General features: G+C 50.0%; 1 protein-coding gene across 4 annotated transcripts in view; it reads left to right on the top strand.

Annotated features, from left to right (window-relative positions):
* The first annotated feature begins 11 nt into the window (after positions 1-11).
* The window catches only part of Zc3h3 (zinc finger CCCH-type containing 3), an 86267-nt gene continuing 66131 nt past the window's right edge, over positions 12-20147 (top strand). For 2 of the 4 annotated variants that reach the window (XM_034516966.2, XM_034516965.2), the window contains exons 1-3: positions 12-168; positions 1446-2757; positions 4291-4487. In XM_034516966.2, coding sequence (XP_034372857.1) covers positions 123-168; positions 1446-2757; positions 4291-4487 — 1555 coding nt within the window. In that variant the 5' untranslated portion in view covers positions 12-122. Of the gene's footprint in view, positions 169-1445; positions 2758-4290; positions 4488-19770; positions 19974-20147 lie in introns of those variants that run through there. The other 2 variants (XM_076911517.1, XM_076911519.1) reach the window with 2 other exon arrangements.

Genomic DNA, 20147 nt, shown 5'->3' with positions numbered 1-20147 from the left:
GGAGCCTTCCGACTCCATGTCTACGCATAGTGAAGTTCGGCGTTCTCTGGTCCCCGCCCGCGGGGAATAGTCGCGCAGCGATGACGTCGAGGGGGTCTGGCTAGGCGTCGCGGACTCCGGAGATGGAGGAAAAGGAGCAGCTGCGGCGGCAGATACGCCTCCTGCAGGGTGAGCGGGCCGCCGTCGGGGCATGTGTTCACTTGTTTCTTGTGATCGCCGTAGAACCTCCGAGAAGCGGGTGCTGTCGGTTGCGATCTCCTAATGGTCGTCATGGGTGGGCATCGGAGCGGCCGAGTCGGGTGCGGCCCGTGGATGACAGACCCGCCGGGTTTCGGGGCGAGTGAGCGGGCCGGGCCTCAGAGGGCTGTCAGGAGACGACAGTGCGGTGGTCTACCCGCGGGTGGTCGCGTCAGCCGACCTCCAAGTTCGGCTGGCTCGGAAGCGTTTCTCTTCCGCTGCCCTGCCGTTGAGTGCCTTTGGCTCGATTCAGGCACAGCCCCCCTCGTACTCAGGGCTGACTACCCAGGCACCAGCTTCTTCAGCTTCAGATTTTTAGACCCACGTTGGTCTTTATAAGCGTTCATATCGTTTCCAAAGTTTTCCCCACAGAAAATACTTAGGGGCTTGGAAAGCATGTGCTCAGGAGAGTCCAGGTGGCCTGCCTATTTAGGGCTACTTCTTGGGTTTCCCTAACACCCGACCACAGGTGGTGTCTGGCAGGGTTTGAGGGTTGAGGCAGGCTCTGTGTGTGTGTGGGGGTGTGTGTGTGTGTGGGTGGGTGGTGGTAGTAGAAGTAGAAGAAGATTGGGGACCTAGTGAACCTGCTTGCGTTCTTTCTCTTTTCCTCCAGGGCTCCATCAGTCACTTCATTGGAAAATCCTTGTGGTAGTGGTATCAGGTGTTTTCTGTAGGAGATGATGTTAGCTGTTGGGTTGTCAGTGGGTGTATTGTGTTGTTATTTTCTTCTGTCTGTCAAGTACTGGGTTAGAGAAGCGTCTGTTCTGAGGAGATTATTACTAAGGTGCAATCCTGCATTTTTCCCACGAGTGGGTAAACCACAGGGCCTCGGTGGAAGACTTGTTCTGTTCTTATCCAGGTACCACAGGTTTCTGGTCCCAGACTGGTTTTTGTACAGGGAATAACACTTGCTCTCAAAACATTGTAGACCTAGTAGACCAGTGAATAGAAGCAGTTGTACCACAAAAGCTGCCATCTTCAGGATAAGCAGGCCAAGTAGTAATATTGATGGAGAAGTGCTCATAGAATTGACAAGCCTAGAGATCTGGACTGAACTTTCTGTGGTTCCTATTAGGGCTGCTCTCAAGTCAGCAAGGGCTCAGGAAGGCAAATGGGTCTGGACTATTAGGGTAGGGGTAGTGGTCTTGATTGTTGCTGTTTTTACTCACATCTCCTAGGTAACTGAGCCTGTGATTCTGCCTTCTCAGGTCTAATTGATGACTATAAAACCCTCCACGGCAATGGCCCTGCCCTGGGCAACTCATCAACTACTCGTTGGCAGCCACCCATGTTTCAGGCTGGCAGGACCTTTGGTGCCCGCTACTCCCGTCCAAATCGGAGGGGCTTCTCACACCATGGCCCTTCATGGCGCAAGAAATACTCCCTTGTGAATCAGCCTCTGGAATCCTCTGACCCAGCCAGTGATCATGCTTTGCAGGCGTCCCTCCGGTCTGAGGATAGCCAGCATCCTGAACCCCAGCAGTATGTACTGGAGAGACAGGTCCAGCTCAGTCCAGATCAGAATATGGTTATTAAAATCAAGCCACCATCAAAGACAGGCTCCATCAATGCTTCAGGGGTCCCGCGGGGGTCCTTGGAAGACAGTGATGACCCCTCCTGGAGTAACCAAAGACCCCAAGGAAGTGAGGTTGAGGTCCCCGGTGGACACCTGCAGCCTGTAAGGCCAGGCAGAACCAAGGTGGGTTACAGTGTGGACGACCCCCTCTTGGTCTGCCAGAAGGAACCTGGCAAGCCTCGGGTAGTGAAGTCTGTGGGCAGGATGAGTGACAGCTCTCCTGAGCATCGGAGGACAGTCAGTGAAAGTGAAATTGCCATCAAGGCACACTTTCCATCCCCTGTCCTGCCCCAACGAACTGGTGTGGCTCTGGGCCGGAAGGTAGGCCCTCATTCTACCAGCTATTCTGAACAACTCATGGGTGACCAAAGAGCAAATACTGGCCATGCAGACCAGCCAGCTTCCTTGGGATCAGTGGTGGCTTCAGTCAGACCAGCAACAGGAACCAGGCAGGTCAGGGAGGCCTCACTGCTAGTGTCTTGTCGAACCAGCAAGTTTCGGAAAAACAACTACAAATGGGTAGCTGCCTCAGAAAAGAGCCCACGGATCACTCGGAGGGCCTTCAGTCCCAGAACAACTATGGAGAGTGTGAACAAGGCCGCTTTTGGTACAGTTGGAAAGACAGAGAAGCCACAGCCTAAAGTTGACCCAGAGGCGAGGCCTGAGAAACTGGCCACACCATCCAAGCCTGGATCCTCTCCCAGCAAGTACAAGTGGAAGGCTTCCAGCCCCTCTGCTTCCTCCTCTTCCTCTTTCCGTTGGCAGTCTGAGGCTGGCAGCAAGGACCATACTTCTCAGCTCTCCCCAGTCCCATCTAGGCCCTCATCAGGGGACAGACCAGCAGCGGGACCCAGCAGCTTGAAGCCCCTCTTTGGAGAGTCACAGCTCTCAGCTTACAAAGTGAAGAGCCGAACAAAGATTATCCGGAGGCGGGGCAATACCAGGTGTGCTATCTTGCGAGGCCCGTCTCGGTGGGTGGGGTGGGTGGGGCTCATTAAGTGTTTTGGTTCCTGAGTTAGAGAATTTGGACCTTAGCTTGTGCTTCCTTCCTGGTTTCCAGGTTGGGGGAAGAAGGCCCTTGTTGGGTTTTTCAGCACCACTGATGTGTGATCTAAGCTGGGAGCTTGAGTGTGGTTTTGGGTCATGCTTCTAGTAGGAGTGAGGCTGGAAGTACTGTTGTCATATTAAGATGTGTCAGGTAAAGACTGAATGATTCAGGGGCTTGCATGGGCCCCAGTAGGCTTGGGGAGGCAAGAGCTCTGGCACTGGTAGTGCCGGCAGACCCATCCTTTCTTTTCTTGGTGAGAAACTAGGTTATTTCAGGTAGTTTCCCTCCTAGGTGGGCAGGGTTCAACAACATGGTGTCATACCAGGTTCGGTGCTTGTGGAGCAGCACCCTGGGTCTGTCCAGTCTGTAGCAGTAGGTGAACGCTGCATGGCTCTTCTGGCCAGAGTAGTGGATTATGTGTCTGAGCTGTGGGTGGTGGACTAGGGTGCTGGGCTCTGTCAGGTGTGCCTGGACTTTTCCTGCTCTCATTTTACTTGACGGCTTTAGGTTCTAGGAAGTCAGGCTTTGTGGGGCACTCCGCCCTGTTCAGACAGAAGGATGCACCATTTGTACTATGTGGAGTGTCTGTGAAAGGGACTGAAGCACTGTAGTCCCAGGTTTTCCCTGCCTTGTGTCCTGTTGCCACCTTCCAAGTGTGCTGAGCTGTTGGGTGTCCATTGCTCCAGGGGAAGCAGATTGATTTTACATCCCAGCTGGCCCTTTGCTGGTGGCCAAGTGACCAGGCCAAACTACTGGTTTATGAGCACACATCACTGAGATCCTTACCCTTGCATGCTTGCAGGAAGCTGTAAGATGGCATCCTAGCCCAGAGTATACGGTCAGGGGTCAGGAACTTCAGATCAGCCACTGATGGCAAAGGTATTGTCTGCTTACCAGGCAGAGGGCCTGCCTATGCCATAAGACAGTGTTCTTCCAAAAGACATTTACTGCCCGTACCATAAACCCCCTTAAGGAAGTTCTTCCTGCTGTCTTGATTTGGGTTTTGGCTCTCTATATGCTCACTTCTGGCTCTGTGCTTCAGACATGTGCTGTCTATAGTTATCTGAGCCTGGGTGCCATGCCCACCGTGCTCATCATACTGGTACCTTCCTCTATTGTGGGGCCCTTGGGGGATTTTGTAGCATCCTTGAAGCTGTGCTGGGAGATGGCATGCAAGCCTGACAGATGGCAGTTCCTCTTCAGGAGCGCTGTCCTCCTCCACCACCTTTTCCTGTAGTCTTGCACTAAAAGTCCATTGGCTTGGAGAAGGGCTGGGGCAGGGACAGGGACAGGGACAGGGTCTGAAACCACTTTGCTCTCCTTTACTTGGAGAACATTGCAACCTGTGCTGTCTTCAGTTGACAGAAGTGCTTGAGCAGATCTACCCAGTGAGCTTGTTGCTAGTTTTTTTGGTGTTTTATCTTCATAGCCTACCTGGAGACAAGAAGAACAGCCCCTCAGCTGCCACCACCAGCAAAAGCCATCTTACCCAGCGACGGAGACAGGTCCTCCGGGGGAAGAGTAGCCCCATTCTAAGGAAGACTCCCCACAAGGGTCTGATGCAGATCAACAGGCACCGGCTGTGCTGCATGCCATCCAGCCGGACCCACCTCTCCACCAAGGAAGGTATGACGAGGAGGAAAGCTCTGGGTGCTGGCTGAGGGTGGGCTGCACTCTACTGGAATGATTAGGAATCATGTTAAAAGGGTGGGATCTGGGACCCAAGTGAAAGCTGGAAAGAGGGGCGGGCTGAACATGGCTGGGTTCACCTTGGCCATTTGAGAAGGATGGGTTGAGAAGCTTACAGCTTTATGTGAAGAAGATGGAAAGTCTGCTAGTGTTGTTCCCTGACAGAGTGTGAGGAAGGGCTGTGGGCTCCTTACTGGAATCCTCTAGGATGGCACCACTTGCGTGTGTCTGTGAGGTAAAGTCTGTGGAACAGCAGAGATTGTCTCCTGTTGGTAGTGGCTGTCACAGTGTCCCCAGCCCCACAAGTGGCCAGAGAAGAGTGAAGGGTGAGGGGTCTTGAGTTCAGTGGCTCTGCCTGTGGATGCCTTGGGTGTGTTGGGGGCTGTTGAAACTGCTGGTGGCGCCTCCACTGCAGGTGGAGGAATGGATAGCCTCTAATTATAGACAGATGTGATGACTGCATAGTGCTCCAGGTATTTCTGTTGCAGGAAAGGCTCTGGGGAGTCTGTTTATTATTCACCAGCTTACCCACCAAGCATCTGATGGGTACCTTGGGGCCAGGAATTGTCACGTTGGTTCCTGGGGACACTGACTCTATTGGAGATGAGCCTGAGCTCCTGTCAACAGCCCGGGCAGTTGGCTTTGGGTGGTACAGGTGTCCTGAGAACAAGAAAGCAGAAGTGTATAGTTATGGGCTACAGGGAGAGCATGAACACTAGGCAGGCATTAGGAGTACTTCTTGAGGAGACTTGAGTGAGGAGAGGGAACAGCGCTCAGCCGTGCAGGTGAAGGCACTGGTGGAACACAGATCCGAAGGAAGACCATGCAGCCAGTGTGCTGCTATACAGGATCAGAAAAGGGGATTACCTCAGTGGAAAGGCCACTCGGTAATGGGGGAAGCTCTTGTGTGCCACAGTAAGGAAAGGGTTCTGTGATTTCAGGGAAGGATAGAAGAGGGAACCAGGAGACAGCTTGTGTTGCTGCTCTTGGGACTCTCAGGTGACAGGGTTGGGCTAGCAGGCTGGAGTAGACAGTGAGTCAGGATGGCTAGCATGCAAGGCCTTGTGTGTGTGAGCGCAAGGGAGGATCATCATCTAAGCAGCAAACAAGTTGTGAAAATAGGAGATGCTGAGCCTGTGCTACTCAGGTAGTGGTTCCAGAGACTACTACTCTCGACTACTCCAGTTAGATGGAGACCACAGGGTGGGCTGAGTCCAGGAGGCCGGAGGAGATGGGACTGACTGTAGTAAGTCCTCTGGGCTTGGAGCCTGGGTGGATTTGGCTTGCTCTAGGGACTGTCTTGTGGTTTCCTCAGCTCCTCTTGCAAGGCTTACTGTCTGCCTCTTTCCTTGCTTGTCTAAGTATCCTAGCCTGAATGATGTTCAAAGCTCTAGCCAGTCTGTTTGATTCCCTGGGCTGGAGTCTTGCCATATTGCTAATTGGAGTTTTTCTATCTCCAAGCAGGTGCAGCTGCATCTCCCAGTACATGGGGTCAGTGGATAGGGGCTACGTCTGAAGCTAGTGCTTAGAGTCTTTCTTTCTTTTTCCCTTCAAGACAACACTTAGCCCTAGCTCTAGATTTTTTCTTGGTGCCAGTACCCTGGTGTCTAGGGAGGGACCTGATGGCTCAGTAGACTTTGTGTGCTAAGGCATTGGCCAGCTCCTCTTCCAGGTCCTTAGTCAGCACTACTGTGTGGCCTGGCAGCCAGCAGAGGGCGCACTTGCCCCTCTTATCCCTCCATCCACCTTTTTCTGGTAATTGATTGCCTAATTTCCTCTTTATGTGAAAGAAAGCAGATATCAAGTAATTTGCAGCAATAACCTGCTAATGCTGGGCCAGTATCGAAACTCCCCTGTTCATTTCAAGTGGCAGATAAAACACTAATACATAATTATCCTTGCAAATTGGATTGTTTTAAATAACCAAAAGGCTACGGCCAGAAGAAAGCGATCCCATCTCCCTCGAGTTACTCTTGCAGCGTAATTGCCGCGTTCAATCAATTTCCCTGGCATTAGAAATTCCATCACAATCAACATTAAGCTTTATTCATTGTGATGGCTAAGAGCCGGGCCATTTCTCCTCTTTTTCTTAACTGGCAAAATTAATCAGGGAAAAGATTTTAAACATTTACCCGTGCGAAAGAGGTCAGCGCTGCCACTATATTGCTCAGCAGATAAGGGGGCTAATAAAAAGAAAATTGAATTACTAATGATCACCAGGAACCGAGTATATAAAACCTGGCAATCGCCAGTTCAGGAGAAGGAGAATCAATTTTCTTGGGACAAGGTGCGCTCATTTTTTATTTTGGCGCGTATTATCAGCAATTTAATTTGAGAGCGCATAAACAGGAGGAAACAGTTAGGGAATAATGAGCCTGGAGGTGTAAAGTGCCGCAGGATATATGCTGTACACAATTTATTTGGCACAACAGATAATCGCTTTAATTGAATTCAAAACTGCATTGTTCAGCAGCCATGGGGCTGCTCAGGCCTGGGGACTGAGAGTATCAGGAAGGTTCCAGTCTGATGAAGTGTCTCTCTTCTGGTCAGCCTTTGGTTATGGGGTGGGATGAGCCCCCAAGATTGCCCTGAGGTGGTCAAGGAGGCACATGTGCTCGGTCTGCTGCTGAGACCTGCTCGGTCGGCCTCCCATGGACAAATGTTAGAAAAGGCATCTGGGGAGAGGAGATGAACCTTTAGGGATGTGGCGATTGGTAGTTAGCATGGGATGCTCCTCCTCTGGTCGGTGTGGGGATATGGGACCTGGGAGGCTTGGAGTAAGCTCCCAGGCTTACTCATATAAGGCGTGGCCTAGGCCTAGCCTGTGGCTTGGCTCCCTGAGCTGTGTGCATGTTTGGTTTAACCTGATATAGCACCTGCTGCTCTAGCTTAGGTAGCAGCTTAGTACCAGTGAGTCATGGGCTTCTAACCAATAGCCTCTTGGAAGCATTAGCTGTCCACTGCTAAGAAAGAACCATTGTGGGTAGACAGGCTGTGTGTCATCACCTCTCAGGATAGGAAAACCCTCCTCTTTTATCTGCCCATGGCAGATATATGGCCATTGCCTGTCTTTTTCTTCCTACAACTATGTTAAAATTTTGGTCTTGGGGCTTAGTTAAAAACATTACTGCTTTTGCAGAGGACTCAAGTTTAGTTCACAACTGCTTTTAACTTCATCTCCAGGGGATCTGTCACCCTCTCCTGAACTCCATGCATATGTGCATTCATGTACATATACCCACATATGGACACACATACAGTGATCATTTAAAATAAAATGTTTTTTTTTCTTCCCATGAGACTCGGGCAGAGTGCGGGATTCGAACCGGGAGAAAGAGAGCATGGGTAGCCCTCTGCAGGCCGGCGCCTAAGCCGCTAGGCCACCACTCGTTCACTATAAAATGTTTTTAAAAACAAGGCTGGGACAATGGCCTAGGAGTTAGGAGGGTACACTGCTCTTTTAGAGTATTCCAGTTTGATTCCCAGCACCCAAGTCAGGTGGCTCACAACTACCTATAACTTCTGTTCTAGGGAAATCTTGACAACCCCAGCTTCCATGGATGCCCATACTCAAGTGCATGCACACACATGTGCACATGCATGCGTGTGTGCACACACACATACACACAGAGTTAAAAATAAAATGAGTTGTGAGGGTGTGGTGGTACACGCCTTTAGTCCTAGCACTCTAGAGGCAAAGGCAGGTGGGTGGATCCCTGAGTTTAAGGTCGGCCTCTTCTACAGAGTCAGGTCTGGTTAGGGCTTGCTAGAGGGCTGGATAATAAGGACTAGGTGAATTTTCACTGTGATTTCATGCAAACTGAAACCTACCAGCCTCCTAGGCTTTCACTGGCAATGCTTATCAGTAAGAAACAGAGTGACCACTCATTTTCGGTCACTGGCATAGATGTAAGGAAGGGTCTTGGCCCACAGATCGATGACGGTCCTCTTGTCCTGCCTGTGGCGAGAGTCTGCTGGGATGGGTGTTCTTTCTCACATTCGATGGCTTTTAAGGAAGTGCTTAGGGAGTCTTCCTAGTGTAAGCTCTTTTAGCTTCACTCACCCTGCTACAAACTGGGTAGCTCTTTTGCCATCTTCAGCCGAGGACTGGTACCAATCTGAGGGCTGGGAACCCCTCGGATGGTTGGTGTTCCCTGAGAGCTGACCCTACCCTCCAGCTTCAAGACATCCTGAAGGCAGCCTCCCCAAAGCTCCGGCCAGTCTCTCTTGGTGTCTGGGTGAGGCCTGCCTTCATACTGTGGTAGGACAGCTTCTCCATTGTTCCTCCTGGCCGTATAGACAAATGTTTTCAAGCCTGCTGTCCTGACGTTATGTGCTTTTAGGCCCTGCCCGTCAGCTTCATTCTTTGATCTTTTGCATCCCCTGCTCTGACAGAGTTCCTAAGCAGGCTTCTTTGGTATATATGGGTCATTTCAGAATCATGCTTTGTTGTTGTTGTTTTGCTTTAGCTGTTCTGGGGAAGTGGCTGCTTGTCAGGTGGTTTTGGGCGTGGGAGGAAACCTCTCCATCTTCCTCCTGTACTCATAGCTTCACACTTAGTTTGTCCACTCATCTGGGAAGCTGGGGCTTGAACTCAGGGCCTTGAACATACCCAGGCACATGCGCTCTAGCTTTCGGTTCTCTTTTTCACTTTTATTTTTAGACAGAGTGTTATGAAGTTTTTCAGTGTGGCCTTGGACTCACACCGGAACCAGAGAGGCCTTGGATTGTAATCTGCTTCAGCTTCCTGGGTAGCTGGGATCAGTTACCCTTCTTACTCCATCCTACTTAGTTTCAAAGCCTAGGCTGTGTATGCAGCCTAGGCTAAATATGTAGTTAAGGATGTTCTTGAACCTCCTGCCTCTGCCTCCCAGTGCTGGGATCATAGGCATGAGCCGCCATCCCGACTTTCACTTCTCCTCCTATGCCAAAGTCCTATGGGGATCTTGCCTCTGACTAAGCCTGCCCTCTCTCTGCCTAGGTTTTGTCCTTTAAAAGCCTGCCCCTGTTTGAAAGTCTTACTCCTTCTTGGCCAGGACTTGTTCATTCATGGGCTATTTCCTACCCCTCTCAGCCAAGTCCCACCTACTCTGGCCAGACACTAGACTTTGCCCCTTCGATAGGCCCTGCTTTGAAGACTTTGCCCATTTCCAGCCAGATGTTTCTTTTCTGTGAGTAGACCCCCACTCACTCTGGTAGCCATACTTCCACACTCTACATCTGCCTACTTTTTGCAGTGTGGTCCTCTTCCTTCAGATATCTAGGGCTCCTGCCTTCATTCAGGCAACCACTAAGTGCTCGTGGTCAGCCTTACAAGCCTATCTGCTTTAAGGTCACCATGCACTCCTGCTTCCTGCTTCATTTCTGCAGTATGTGGATTTCTGTGTTAATTGTCTGTATTGCCTCACTAGAAAGGTCCTGTATGAGGGCTTTGTCCTACTCTTGTCACATAGATGTGAGTCTCTTGGTGCAGAGCCAGAGGAAGGAAGCTTATTCCATTGCAAAAGCACTGTTTGGGACAGGGTTTCCTTCTGCAGAATATTCTGGGTGATGGTTGTTCTCTCTAATTCTGTCACCACATGTGTTAGAAGTCAGTTCTGGCTTCAACCCAAAGCTTTTATTGGTTGAGCAAGCCTTGCTGGTCGGGGGATACCTGTTTCATCTAACTTAAGCTGGGTAGAACTTGGTCAGTATGTGGGAAGAGAGGTGTTCGTTCATCATGGTGTGTTTGATTGCCTGTTGAGAGCAGCACTGCTCACTGGGAGATCTCAGGTCCTTCCAAGACCCAGGACTATTGGAGCTTCATTATATTCAGCATCTGAGGATGAGAGTGAAAGGCACTGACCTGCACAGAGAAACAGCAGGCCTGCATGTCGGCATGTTATTCCTGCCTTGTGCCAAATGTTCCTGGTGGGTGGGAGCCAGTAGTGGCATGCAGAAGGGTTCATGACCATCCTATAACATCGCTGGCTATGGCATGGCATTGTCTCACCACTTGTGTCACAGTTGGGGAAATCTGGGAGCAGGAGGGTTGGCAGATGAAAATGCTCACAGGCTCGCTATACAGCAGCAGTGTGATCTGCAGTCTCTCAGGTGCCCGATCCTTCGCTTGGCCCTGAGCCTTGTGGCCTCTGGGGATCTGACTTCTAATGGAGTTCAGCCAGAGAGCAGAGACTGGTGGCACAGTGTTAGGAATGGCAGCTTGGTTGTGACAGCATCTTTCCCTACCTGACCTCGGCTTGGGCAGTAGCTCTTGGTGGTCTTGGCTGACTGCCTTCTCCAATGCAGCCCAGGGTAGGGAGGCAGGGAGCTTCAGTCAGAGCCCCGTTAGACAGCTAGGGTGCATGCTGCCTTCCTTCTCTCTAGTCATAACTAGAGAGGCAGCAGATGCTAGGGGAAGGGTTTTAGAAGTGCACTGGAGCCTCAGGTACTTGCTGGGCTAATAGGGCAGGGCTCGTTGTACCTGGTGGGGAAGGGCTCAGGGCCAGGGATCTGGGTAAGAGGCCAGGCTTGACAGACGTCTTTTAATGGTGGGTGCTGGGAGCAGCCAAGTCTGGTATTGAAGTTCTAGAATTTGCCTGAGATACTGTACACATAAAGTACACATCCTCTCTATGCTGGTTGCTGCCCTCGTCTTGCGTCTTGCTGAGGGAGGTTGGATCTTCTGTGTTCTTTGTGCTACTGTCTTTTTTTTTTTTTTTTTTTTTTTTTTAAATATATCTGTAAAATTAGAATTGACTGGCCCCAGGGTCTTTATGCTGATCAAGGAGCTGGAGCCTTCGGGTGTTTTAGGCCAGTGTGGTGTTGCTCTGGTCTATGTGGTGGCTGCTGCTGCGCCTGGGAAGTCCTACCCAGTGCCTCACTGGTATGCAGCTGGACTGTTCGATTTTACTATGGCTATGGCAAACACTGTTAAAGGGCATGAGAACAGTTAAAGCTGGAGTCCTGCTTTCATAAGGGAAAAAAGAAAGTGCTGAATTAGGATCTGAGAAAGGCATCCGCAGCGATCCTTGGATCTTGCATAAATTATCAGGCACGCTGGAGGCCTCCAATTTTACGTTTGTTGCAACCATGCTAATTAATTATTCCACAAGAATTGGCATGAACACACATGTGTGTGCTACTCCTGGTGAGCTTGCCCCTCTGACTCCTGGCTTGGGAAGGGTGGTGGTATCAGGGTGACTGGAGCTTGTATCTTTAAGAGAGCAGGCCTTCTTCTCTGGCTTAGGACAGTCTGAAAATCAAAGTGAGAGTAGTCTTCTTTTGTCACTTTCTTCCTGGTCAAAGAATTGCCTATCTGCTCTATGTCCTGACTGACTTTTAATCAAATACTTCACCTTGGCCACTGAGCACGGACTGGCTTAAGTGTCCCAAGAGGTTAGCTTCATACTAGGTTTTGGGCTGCAGAGTTAAGCTTTGTCTAGCAGCCTCTTGCTGGGCTGTCAGGACCTACAGAAGCCGATGACTCCTTTGAGGTCACATGACTGAGTACCCAGGAGTTTTCTCCGAGAACATGGCATAAGAACTGTCCTAGACACTATCCCCATGGCCTGATCTGTCCTCAAGCCCAATCAGCAAGGCCTATAGGCATGTGGGTACCGTTTAGTATACTCACTCCTTGTTTTGTACCTGGCAGTGGTTGGGTACCAGCAGCTGTAGGCAAGCACCCCTTATGTGGAGTTAGAACTAGTTTGTGGTGGGTTACAGGGATCAGGACATAGTGACAAGGTTTTAGGTGGGCCAGGAAAGGAGCCCATCCCCAAACCTGTGTTATGAGTGTGGGATAGTCAGGGGCTAGGACACAGCCCGTGAACCAGCCTTAGTATGGCTCTCCTGTGCTGGGCTGTGCCATGATAGTGGGCTTTCTAAGAGGTTCTGTTTGTTGGTGAGTCTCAGGTGGTTGGTGGTCTTAGGAATGCACTCACTCTTACTGTAATGGGGCAGGTTACAGCACTCTGTGAGCCCAGAGCACAGCCCTCTGTTTGAGAGAGGCCCTCCACCCGGCTTGTTCCTGTGAGTGCTGCTTTGTCTGTGGCACTGTGTCTACAATAGGTCCCTGCCAGTATCGCTTCTTAAAGGCATTTGGGGCTAGAACCTAGATATCCTGCATGGATTCAGCAGACCATGTTGTACGGATTCAGACAACCCTTCTAAATCCCCAAGTCAAACTGTTTCACATGATGGAGAACAATGATAGCACAATGTGCCAGAGAACCTGGGTCACCCATTTATGACTTGGGCTGCTCAAGGGCTCTTCTCTGGTCTACTTTTCCATAGGTGGGGAGAACCTTTCCTCTGGAACCATGCAGAGCCAGGGGCAGGGACATGAGCCCCACGGAATGATGCTGGAAGCTGCCTGCCATAGAGGGGTGTGCTCATGATGGGCTTGAGAGCATTCCATGAGGAATATTTTTCTGCTTAAGACAGCTGGGCATGGAAAGCAGCTGGGTAGCTGGGACACAGTGTTCTAGGATTGGCAGGGTTTCCTCTTGTCCTCTTGCCAGGGAGCCTTCCTGGTTTGCCTCCACTCAGTGAAAGGACCTGACCTGATCCCTTTGGTCAAGGACACTAAATAGAAAGGGTGTGATTCCTACAGAGCTCTACTGGGAACTCCAGGGCAGCACCACAGCTAGCACTGGCTGAGGAGGACAAGCAGGCCTGTGGGGGATAGGAGATGCCTGCTGAGGGTTCTGGGCTAGGTAGCTGAATGGGGAGTCTATCTCCCTCCATGAGCTGGCTTTGTAGAAACGAGCAGGTATGTTACATGGGGCTAGAGATTAGGCTGCCATTCCTGTGTGTGGGATGCACAGAGACCCAGTTTGACACCTGTGCTGGAGCCCAACAATGACATTTAGCCAGGGTGTGTCTGAGTTTGACATGAGCAGCCAGCTGGCTGGGCAAGTAGGTCTGGGCCTTAGGACTGACAGCTGTGTCTAGGGTCTCTTAGAATATGCTTTCTTCAAAAAGATTGCTCCAAAAAATAAAACTTCTAAAACCATTCCTTAGCCCTTTCCTTCATGCCTGGGTGGGGTTCATCTGGTTTTAGCTCAGGACGGTCTCCTATACTCATGACTTGATCTGGGCATTGGGGCTGCTGGGCATGGTTGGTGAGCACCTGAAGGCAGGGGTTGTAAGCTTATCCTGACTCCCATGTCAGGGACCCTGATCTGCCCAGAGAATAAGGATTGGTTGGGGTTATAGCGCTTAAAATGAGCTAGCAAGGAGACCGGACAGGGAGGGGCTTATGGTAGGACCCCACCTACCACAGAGCAGTCAGTGTGAGGGTCTAAGGAGGCACTGTGTGTGGCCCAGGCTTTATAGATCTCTAAATGTGCAGTCTGTTAGAATTTCACTCTAGGTGTAGCTTTTCAAAATTACTACATTTCATATATTTGTGTGTGTGTGTGTGTGTGTGTGTGTACACATGTGTACAGTGTGGACACATGCCACACCGTGCATGTGGTGGTCAGAGGATAGCTCCCACCATGTGAGTCCTGGGGATTAAACTCAGGTCGCCCGGCTTGGTGGCAAGAGCTTATATATGCTAAGCCATCTTGCTGGCTTACTTTAGCTGTTTTCCGTAAGTTAATTATTTTTGTTTTTCTCCAGATACTTTATAATATGTGACTCTTCCTCCTTTGACCTGTGGGTTATAAAAGGTACTTTTTAATTTGCAGATGTGGGGATTTTGAAGTTATTTTAACTAATGGGTTTTTTTTTTTTTTTTAACTTCAGTTTGTGTGTGCAATTAGATTTCAGGCCATTGGATATTTCTGAAAATTTGTAGCTCAACTTATGTAAATTGCATTTGAAAAGAATGTTATTCTGGCTGGCCTGAAACTCATAGAGAAGTCTGCCTGGCTCTGCCTCCTGAGTACTGAGTGCTGGGATGTATAACTCACCTGGCTTTCAACGAGTCATTGTTTCAAGTCCAAGTCTGGACTTAAACCCGCTCATGCTGCACACTGAACCCGGGCCTCCCAAGTGTCTTGCATGCTCTCTTGGACTGAACTCAGCACTCACCTGCCGCTGTACTTTCAAAGACCATTCATTATTAAGATGTCTGGCCATCCTGCTGTCTGTCATGTGTGTGGGGGTTCTTTTCTTAGTTTTGAGCCAAATCTGACTTGCTCATGTTTGGTTTTTTTTTTTATAAAGAGTAGTAGACAATGTATATGAGAAATTCGAAGAAACTTGAGGATGGATGATGTCTTATTTCAGTTGTATGACACAGTCAGTCTTCTAGGCCACTGGATGATTGTCCTGACCAGGCAGGGACTCTTTGTTGGGCAGTTCTGGCTGGACTATAGCTCTGTAAGCCCCAGGAAGAATTGGGGTATAGGTCCATTAAGGTTCAAGGGTGCCTTGTGAGCTTCCAGCTCTTTGCTGGCAGCACCTCCCTTTGTCCAAGAGTTCATTCACTGTGCTTGATGGTCTGGTTTAGCTGAGTGGAGTCTATCTATCTTAGTTAGGCTTTCTCTTGCTACGATGAAACACCATGACCAAAAGCAACTTCAAGAAGGAAGGGTTTATTTTGTTTAGACTTCCACATCACTGCAAGAAATCGTTAAAGAAATCATCACGAGACCTCAAGGTAGGAACCTGGAGGAGGGAACTGAAGCAGAGGCATGGAGGCATGCTGCTTACCAGTTTCTTCCTCATGGCTTGCTCAGCCTGCTTTCTCACCGCACCAAAGGTGGCACCATCCACAGTGAGCTGGATCCTCCCACACCAATCACCAGTCAAGAAAATGCCCTACAGCCTTGACCCTGAGCCACTCTGGTGGGGGCATTTTTTCAATTGAGGTTCCTGCTTCTCAAATGACTATAGCTTGTGTCAAGTTTACATCAAACCAGCAAGCAGAATCTATGCCAGAAGAGGTAGGAGAGTGAGCAATAAGAACTCTCTTAGTTGTGCGTGGGTAGCGGAACACCCTCATAGAACAGGGGAACGGGGGATGGAATAGGGTTGGGGGGGGGCGACTGGGAAAGGGGATAACATTTGAAATGTAAATAAAGAAAAAAAAAAAAAAAAGAACCCACTTAGTCAACTATATAGCTTAATAAGCCTTGGTCTCACTGTTTCATCAGCAGGCTGGGTGTGTGAGGTGTTCTACCCAAACTGTCATTAACAGAAGAAGGCTGCCGTGTCTTGGTGACCTGTATGTAGCTCACTGACCTGTGGCTTCTAAGAGTTTTGGAGCAGAGTGGTGGGAGGGTTGCTTGGTGGGTAGGCAGCTTTTGGGATCCTGGAGGCGGCCTTCCTCCTGCAGCTTTCTCCTTGTTTCACCTCTAGGCCCCTGGGAGAGGCCTGTGAGAAGTCCTGCCTGGTTAGGATTCTGAAACCACTGTAGCTAAACTGAGGCGTGAGGCCGCAGAGTTTGGTTCAAGTGGAGACTAATGATAAATAAAGCTGTACTTGGGTGAGAAATTTCCGTGTTTGCGCCTCGCTCATATTGTGGGCTGCCGGATGAGATTGAGTACTAGTTACAGAGTATAATGGGCACTGGCAGCCCCTGAGGGAACTGCAGGGAGAGTCAGGACTTGGGTGTGGTTCAGGGCAGTGGGCTCTGATGTTCAGGCCTGGGATGGAGTGGAGAGTGGTGTCTAATACTAATTCATGTTTTGCCTAAGTGCCGACTGGCTCAGGGGCATTGTAGCAGGAGAATAAGTAGGGATAACCCATAGCAAGCAAGGGGTAGGTTGGGTCTTCGGTTTCCTGAACAGCTTGTTCCTTGCTCTTGTTGCCCACTGTAGGCTAGTGCTATTGTCAAGAGGGCAGCCAGGGAAAAGAGCTGGGGGGCTGATGGGGCCACTCCTGGCCAGGAGACCCAGCAGGGCCTTTTCTGTTTACTTGCTCAATGAGTTACTGCAGTCAGAGTCTAAGTGAGACTGGAAGGCCATGCGTGATGCTCTTGGTTGGAACGCCCCACTGAGCCCCTGCTGGCCTTCCTTTTGACATCTGCAGTCTTCCTGGCTTATATCCTCTTTGGGAGCATCTGACCCAGATGGAGCTCCACCCTCTCATGATTATCTTGCCCGCTGGAATCTAGAGCTGAATGCCTTCTTTTTCCTTAATGCTGGGTCCCTCTGGTGGTCCTGCCAAAGGAAGATCTTCAGATACAGGATCTATCCCAGGGCCAGGCGATGTGTGCCTCTCCTGCTGTTAGAGCATTTAGGTAGCATAGGAAGGAATCCCTGGAGAGGAGACTGCATTCACTGTGGCCTTCTGCTTATTGTGGATTTTCTGATCTCTCATCTCTTCCCTTGTGACCATGGGCATGGTGGTGGCTTAGTATTGCCAGTAATAACTCGTTTACTGGAAAGAGCCTTCATTCTCTGAATGAGGCTAGTGTCTTGCCAGGAGGAGGATGAGGAAGAGGAGGAGGAGGTAGCATGAATTAGTTTGAGCCTGCTACAGAGGAAGTCTTCAAGGTCAGGAGTAGCTAAGAAAGTACCACAGTCATATAGCTGGGGGTTTTAGGGCTCATGCCTTCCAAATTGAAGATTTAGTCTAAATGCATAGAAATTGATGGAATTTGCGAAGAAAATCTATAGCTGGGGCCAATGACTGTAAATCCAGCAGCTTGTGATCATTAAGTGTCCAGTTATTTGTGGCTTTGTTTGAGTGTCTATCTCTCAGGCCTGGCAGGAAGGAACCCTGGCCTTGGAGATAAGCCCCTGGGTCTCAGTTTCTGTTTTGATACTTTTGATCCATGAGTCTTCTCAGGCTTCTTCAGGGGCTAGTAGCTGCTCATGACCTGCATGCTTATTTCCTCTGGTGCCTGACCCTGCAGAGTCAAGACAAAGCATCTAATGTAGGTAGACTAATGGGTCACTGCTGTGGGGAAGTCAACCACTGTCTTCCCCATTCTCTCCCACAGTACTGAGTCCCAGAGCCGTCTAGCCCCAAGCAAGGGAATGAAGCTTCTCCTCCTTTGTCCTGAAGGTGGTGCCTAAGTGGAGATGTTGGCTGGATGGACATACTCAGGGGGGTAGTTTTTTTCTCCCGGGGCTAATGCACAGGCTGCCTTGGGCACCTGTCACATAACCAGCCACAGGTTGCCTGGCTTTCTGCTGGTATGAGGTGGGGGAGTAGGCTTAGGAGCATAGCTGGCGCTGGGCCTCCTGTCTCAGTTGGGTTTTTCAGCCAGGTAGATCTGGCTAGTGTAGTTCAGCATAGGGCTAGACTAGAATCTTCTCTGTGGTCATTCTTCCTCCTCCTTGTGGATAGTTATCCAGAGCTCAGGCTTTTATAGCCAGGACTGTGAAGGTACTTTAGGCTGCAGAAGGTGCTGTGGTTAGGCCCCCAACTTCTCTCCTGTCATTCTTTGGGCTCTTCTCATCTAAATTAGTCCTAAAGCTGTAGTTTTCCTCTTTACGGTGTATTCAAAGCTGCATGGGCTGGATTGGGATCTGGCAGCTTTTTTCTTAATTGCCCTTTCTACATCAGTAGCAGAGCATGTAAGTGGTAGGGCACACATCTGTGGAAGCCTGGGTAGTAGTTCTGGCTTCTGTGCTGGATTGGTGTCATGTACAGAGGCTAAATCCTGGGTGGTGACATTGGCCACTTTCTGGAGCCCTAGCCACTTGAGAAGAAGGTTTTTGGAAAGGGTTGGACAGTTTAGCAGCTGGCAGCAGAATCCTTGTGTGTGTCTCAGGATGTCCTGGAATTCTGAGAGTAGCTCACACGAGGACACCAAGCCCTTCTGAGCTATGGCCACACCACAAGTCTAGTCCTGTGTCCAGTTGTCACCATATGTTTAGAAGGTTGAAATTAGACTAGTGTTTAGGAGACTGTCTCCTGAGACTTGTTTTCTAGACTCAGACCATCTATTTGCCACTCTCCATTCACGGTAGCGCTGTGAGCCTTCTCCAAGCCCTCAGAAGAGTCCATGCTGGGCTTGCCATCCTGGGAGGTATCGTTCTAGAGCACTCACTTCTTTCATTCTTTTCAGGACCCCACCTGCCCCAACTCCAGAGGCCTATTTAACATCTGTCTGTCTCCTGCAAGCTCCCACCATGGGTCTTGGAGAAGCCCACCTGGTTTCTGACTATGCCTTCTAGACGGCAGGGGCAGCAGTAGTCATTCTGCCCTTATATCTAGGCTTCAGGTCCCAGGGTTCCTTCTTTAGGTCTCATGGTCAGGTGGACCATGGGAACAGGCTTGGGTTGTTAATACTGTTTTGTGATGATTCAGGATTAGCTGCTACTATCTGAGGCTGCTCTGTGGTGCCATTAACCCAAAGGAGACATCACCCGGAATCCTCAGTCCTTGGGCACTGTCAGTGAATTAGAGGGCTGCATGTGGGAGTGGGTCAGTACTGTTTAAAGATCCACTCACCAGTCTGCCGCTGCAGCTCTCTGTCTAATTCTGGTTGACTACCACCTAGTGAGCTTTGTACCCCTCAGCCCTTCCCAGGCCACAGCACAGCTCCTTCTGCTCCAGCCTTTCCTCCCTGTTCCTACTTCATTGGAGGGTCCTGTGGTCAGAGGTATCCTGGCTCCACAGGTGCTGTGTTGTGTTGAGGACCCTTTCTCTCCAGGACACCCTTTGCCTGGCCTCATATAGCATTTGCTGCTTCCTGGCCTTAAGCCCTAGCAGGTTACTGCTCCTGAGGGGATGTTACCAGGAAATGTTGAAGCAGATTGTGTCATTGCTACTGGCTGGGAGACTCCAGAGAAAAAGGAAGTATTTTTCACATTTTGAGGGTGATGGTGCCTATCCTACCAGTGGGCTTCATTTGAGGCCAGGGAGGGAATCCTGCTGTCTGCTGGGATCTACACTGGGTTAGGGGTTGGGGAGGTGCTTGCTGACTTCTTAAGGCCCCAATCTATACTGACAGCTCTGTGGGCAGTGTACACACACACACACACACACACACACACACACACACACACGAGTGTGAATGTGCAGAAGCACAGGTGAACATGTTTTCTGAGAGATCTTTCCCGAGAGTGTAGTTCACAGTGCAGACTCAGTGACATATTCCCAATGACTTAGCATACTTAGTATCTAGCTCCAAGGGTTTCCTTCTGCAGTTGCCCACTGCTCCGTAGTAGAAGGCCAGGGTGACCCAGAAGGAAACTGAAGAGTGGCCAAGAAGGGCCTGGTAACCCAGTGATAACAAGAGGAATACAGCTTCCTCTCAGTTGTGCCTGTTTTTTTAGAGTGTGGTTTTCAGGCTTCTTTTCAGAGCATCTTTCCTGGCTCTAACTCAGGTAGTAAGAGGAGTGATGCCAAGAGAAGGCCAAGCTCTGGTGAGCTGGATGCTTGTGCTCTCTGGGGAAGTTTACAAGATGGAGTTAGAACCTCAGGCCATCTGGCAGCCACTCAGCCTTGTGATCTATCCTCTTGACTTCTGAGTCATCACATGGGTAGAAGAGAATTAGCCCCATGATGGTTCAACTATGGCTTTTTAAGGTAAGCTGAGGCTGTTTCCTCAAATTTCCAGTGAAATAATTTAGTGACTTTAGCAGCTCAGGTTCTGGGGGCCTCAGATGTAACCTGTCCTTTGCCCTGTCCTCCTACTTTGCTTGAACACTATGCTGGTATTTACATAGCAGTGCCTGGAGTTCTGGGGATTTAGCTAGCTGT

Source organism: Arvicanthis niloticus, chromosome 13 (genome assembly GCF_011762505.2).
Source record: "Arvicanthis niloticus isolate mArvNil1 chromosome 13, mArvNil1.pat.X, whole genome shotgun sequence".
In the NCBI taxonomy this organism is placed as follows: Eukaryota; Metazoa; Chordata; class Mammalia; order Rodentia; family Muridae; genus Arvicanthis; species Arvicanthis niloticus.
The sequence above is the reverse complement of the archived record's forward strand: the minus strand, read 5'-3'. Positions and strand labels throughout refer to the sequence as shown.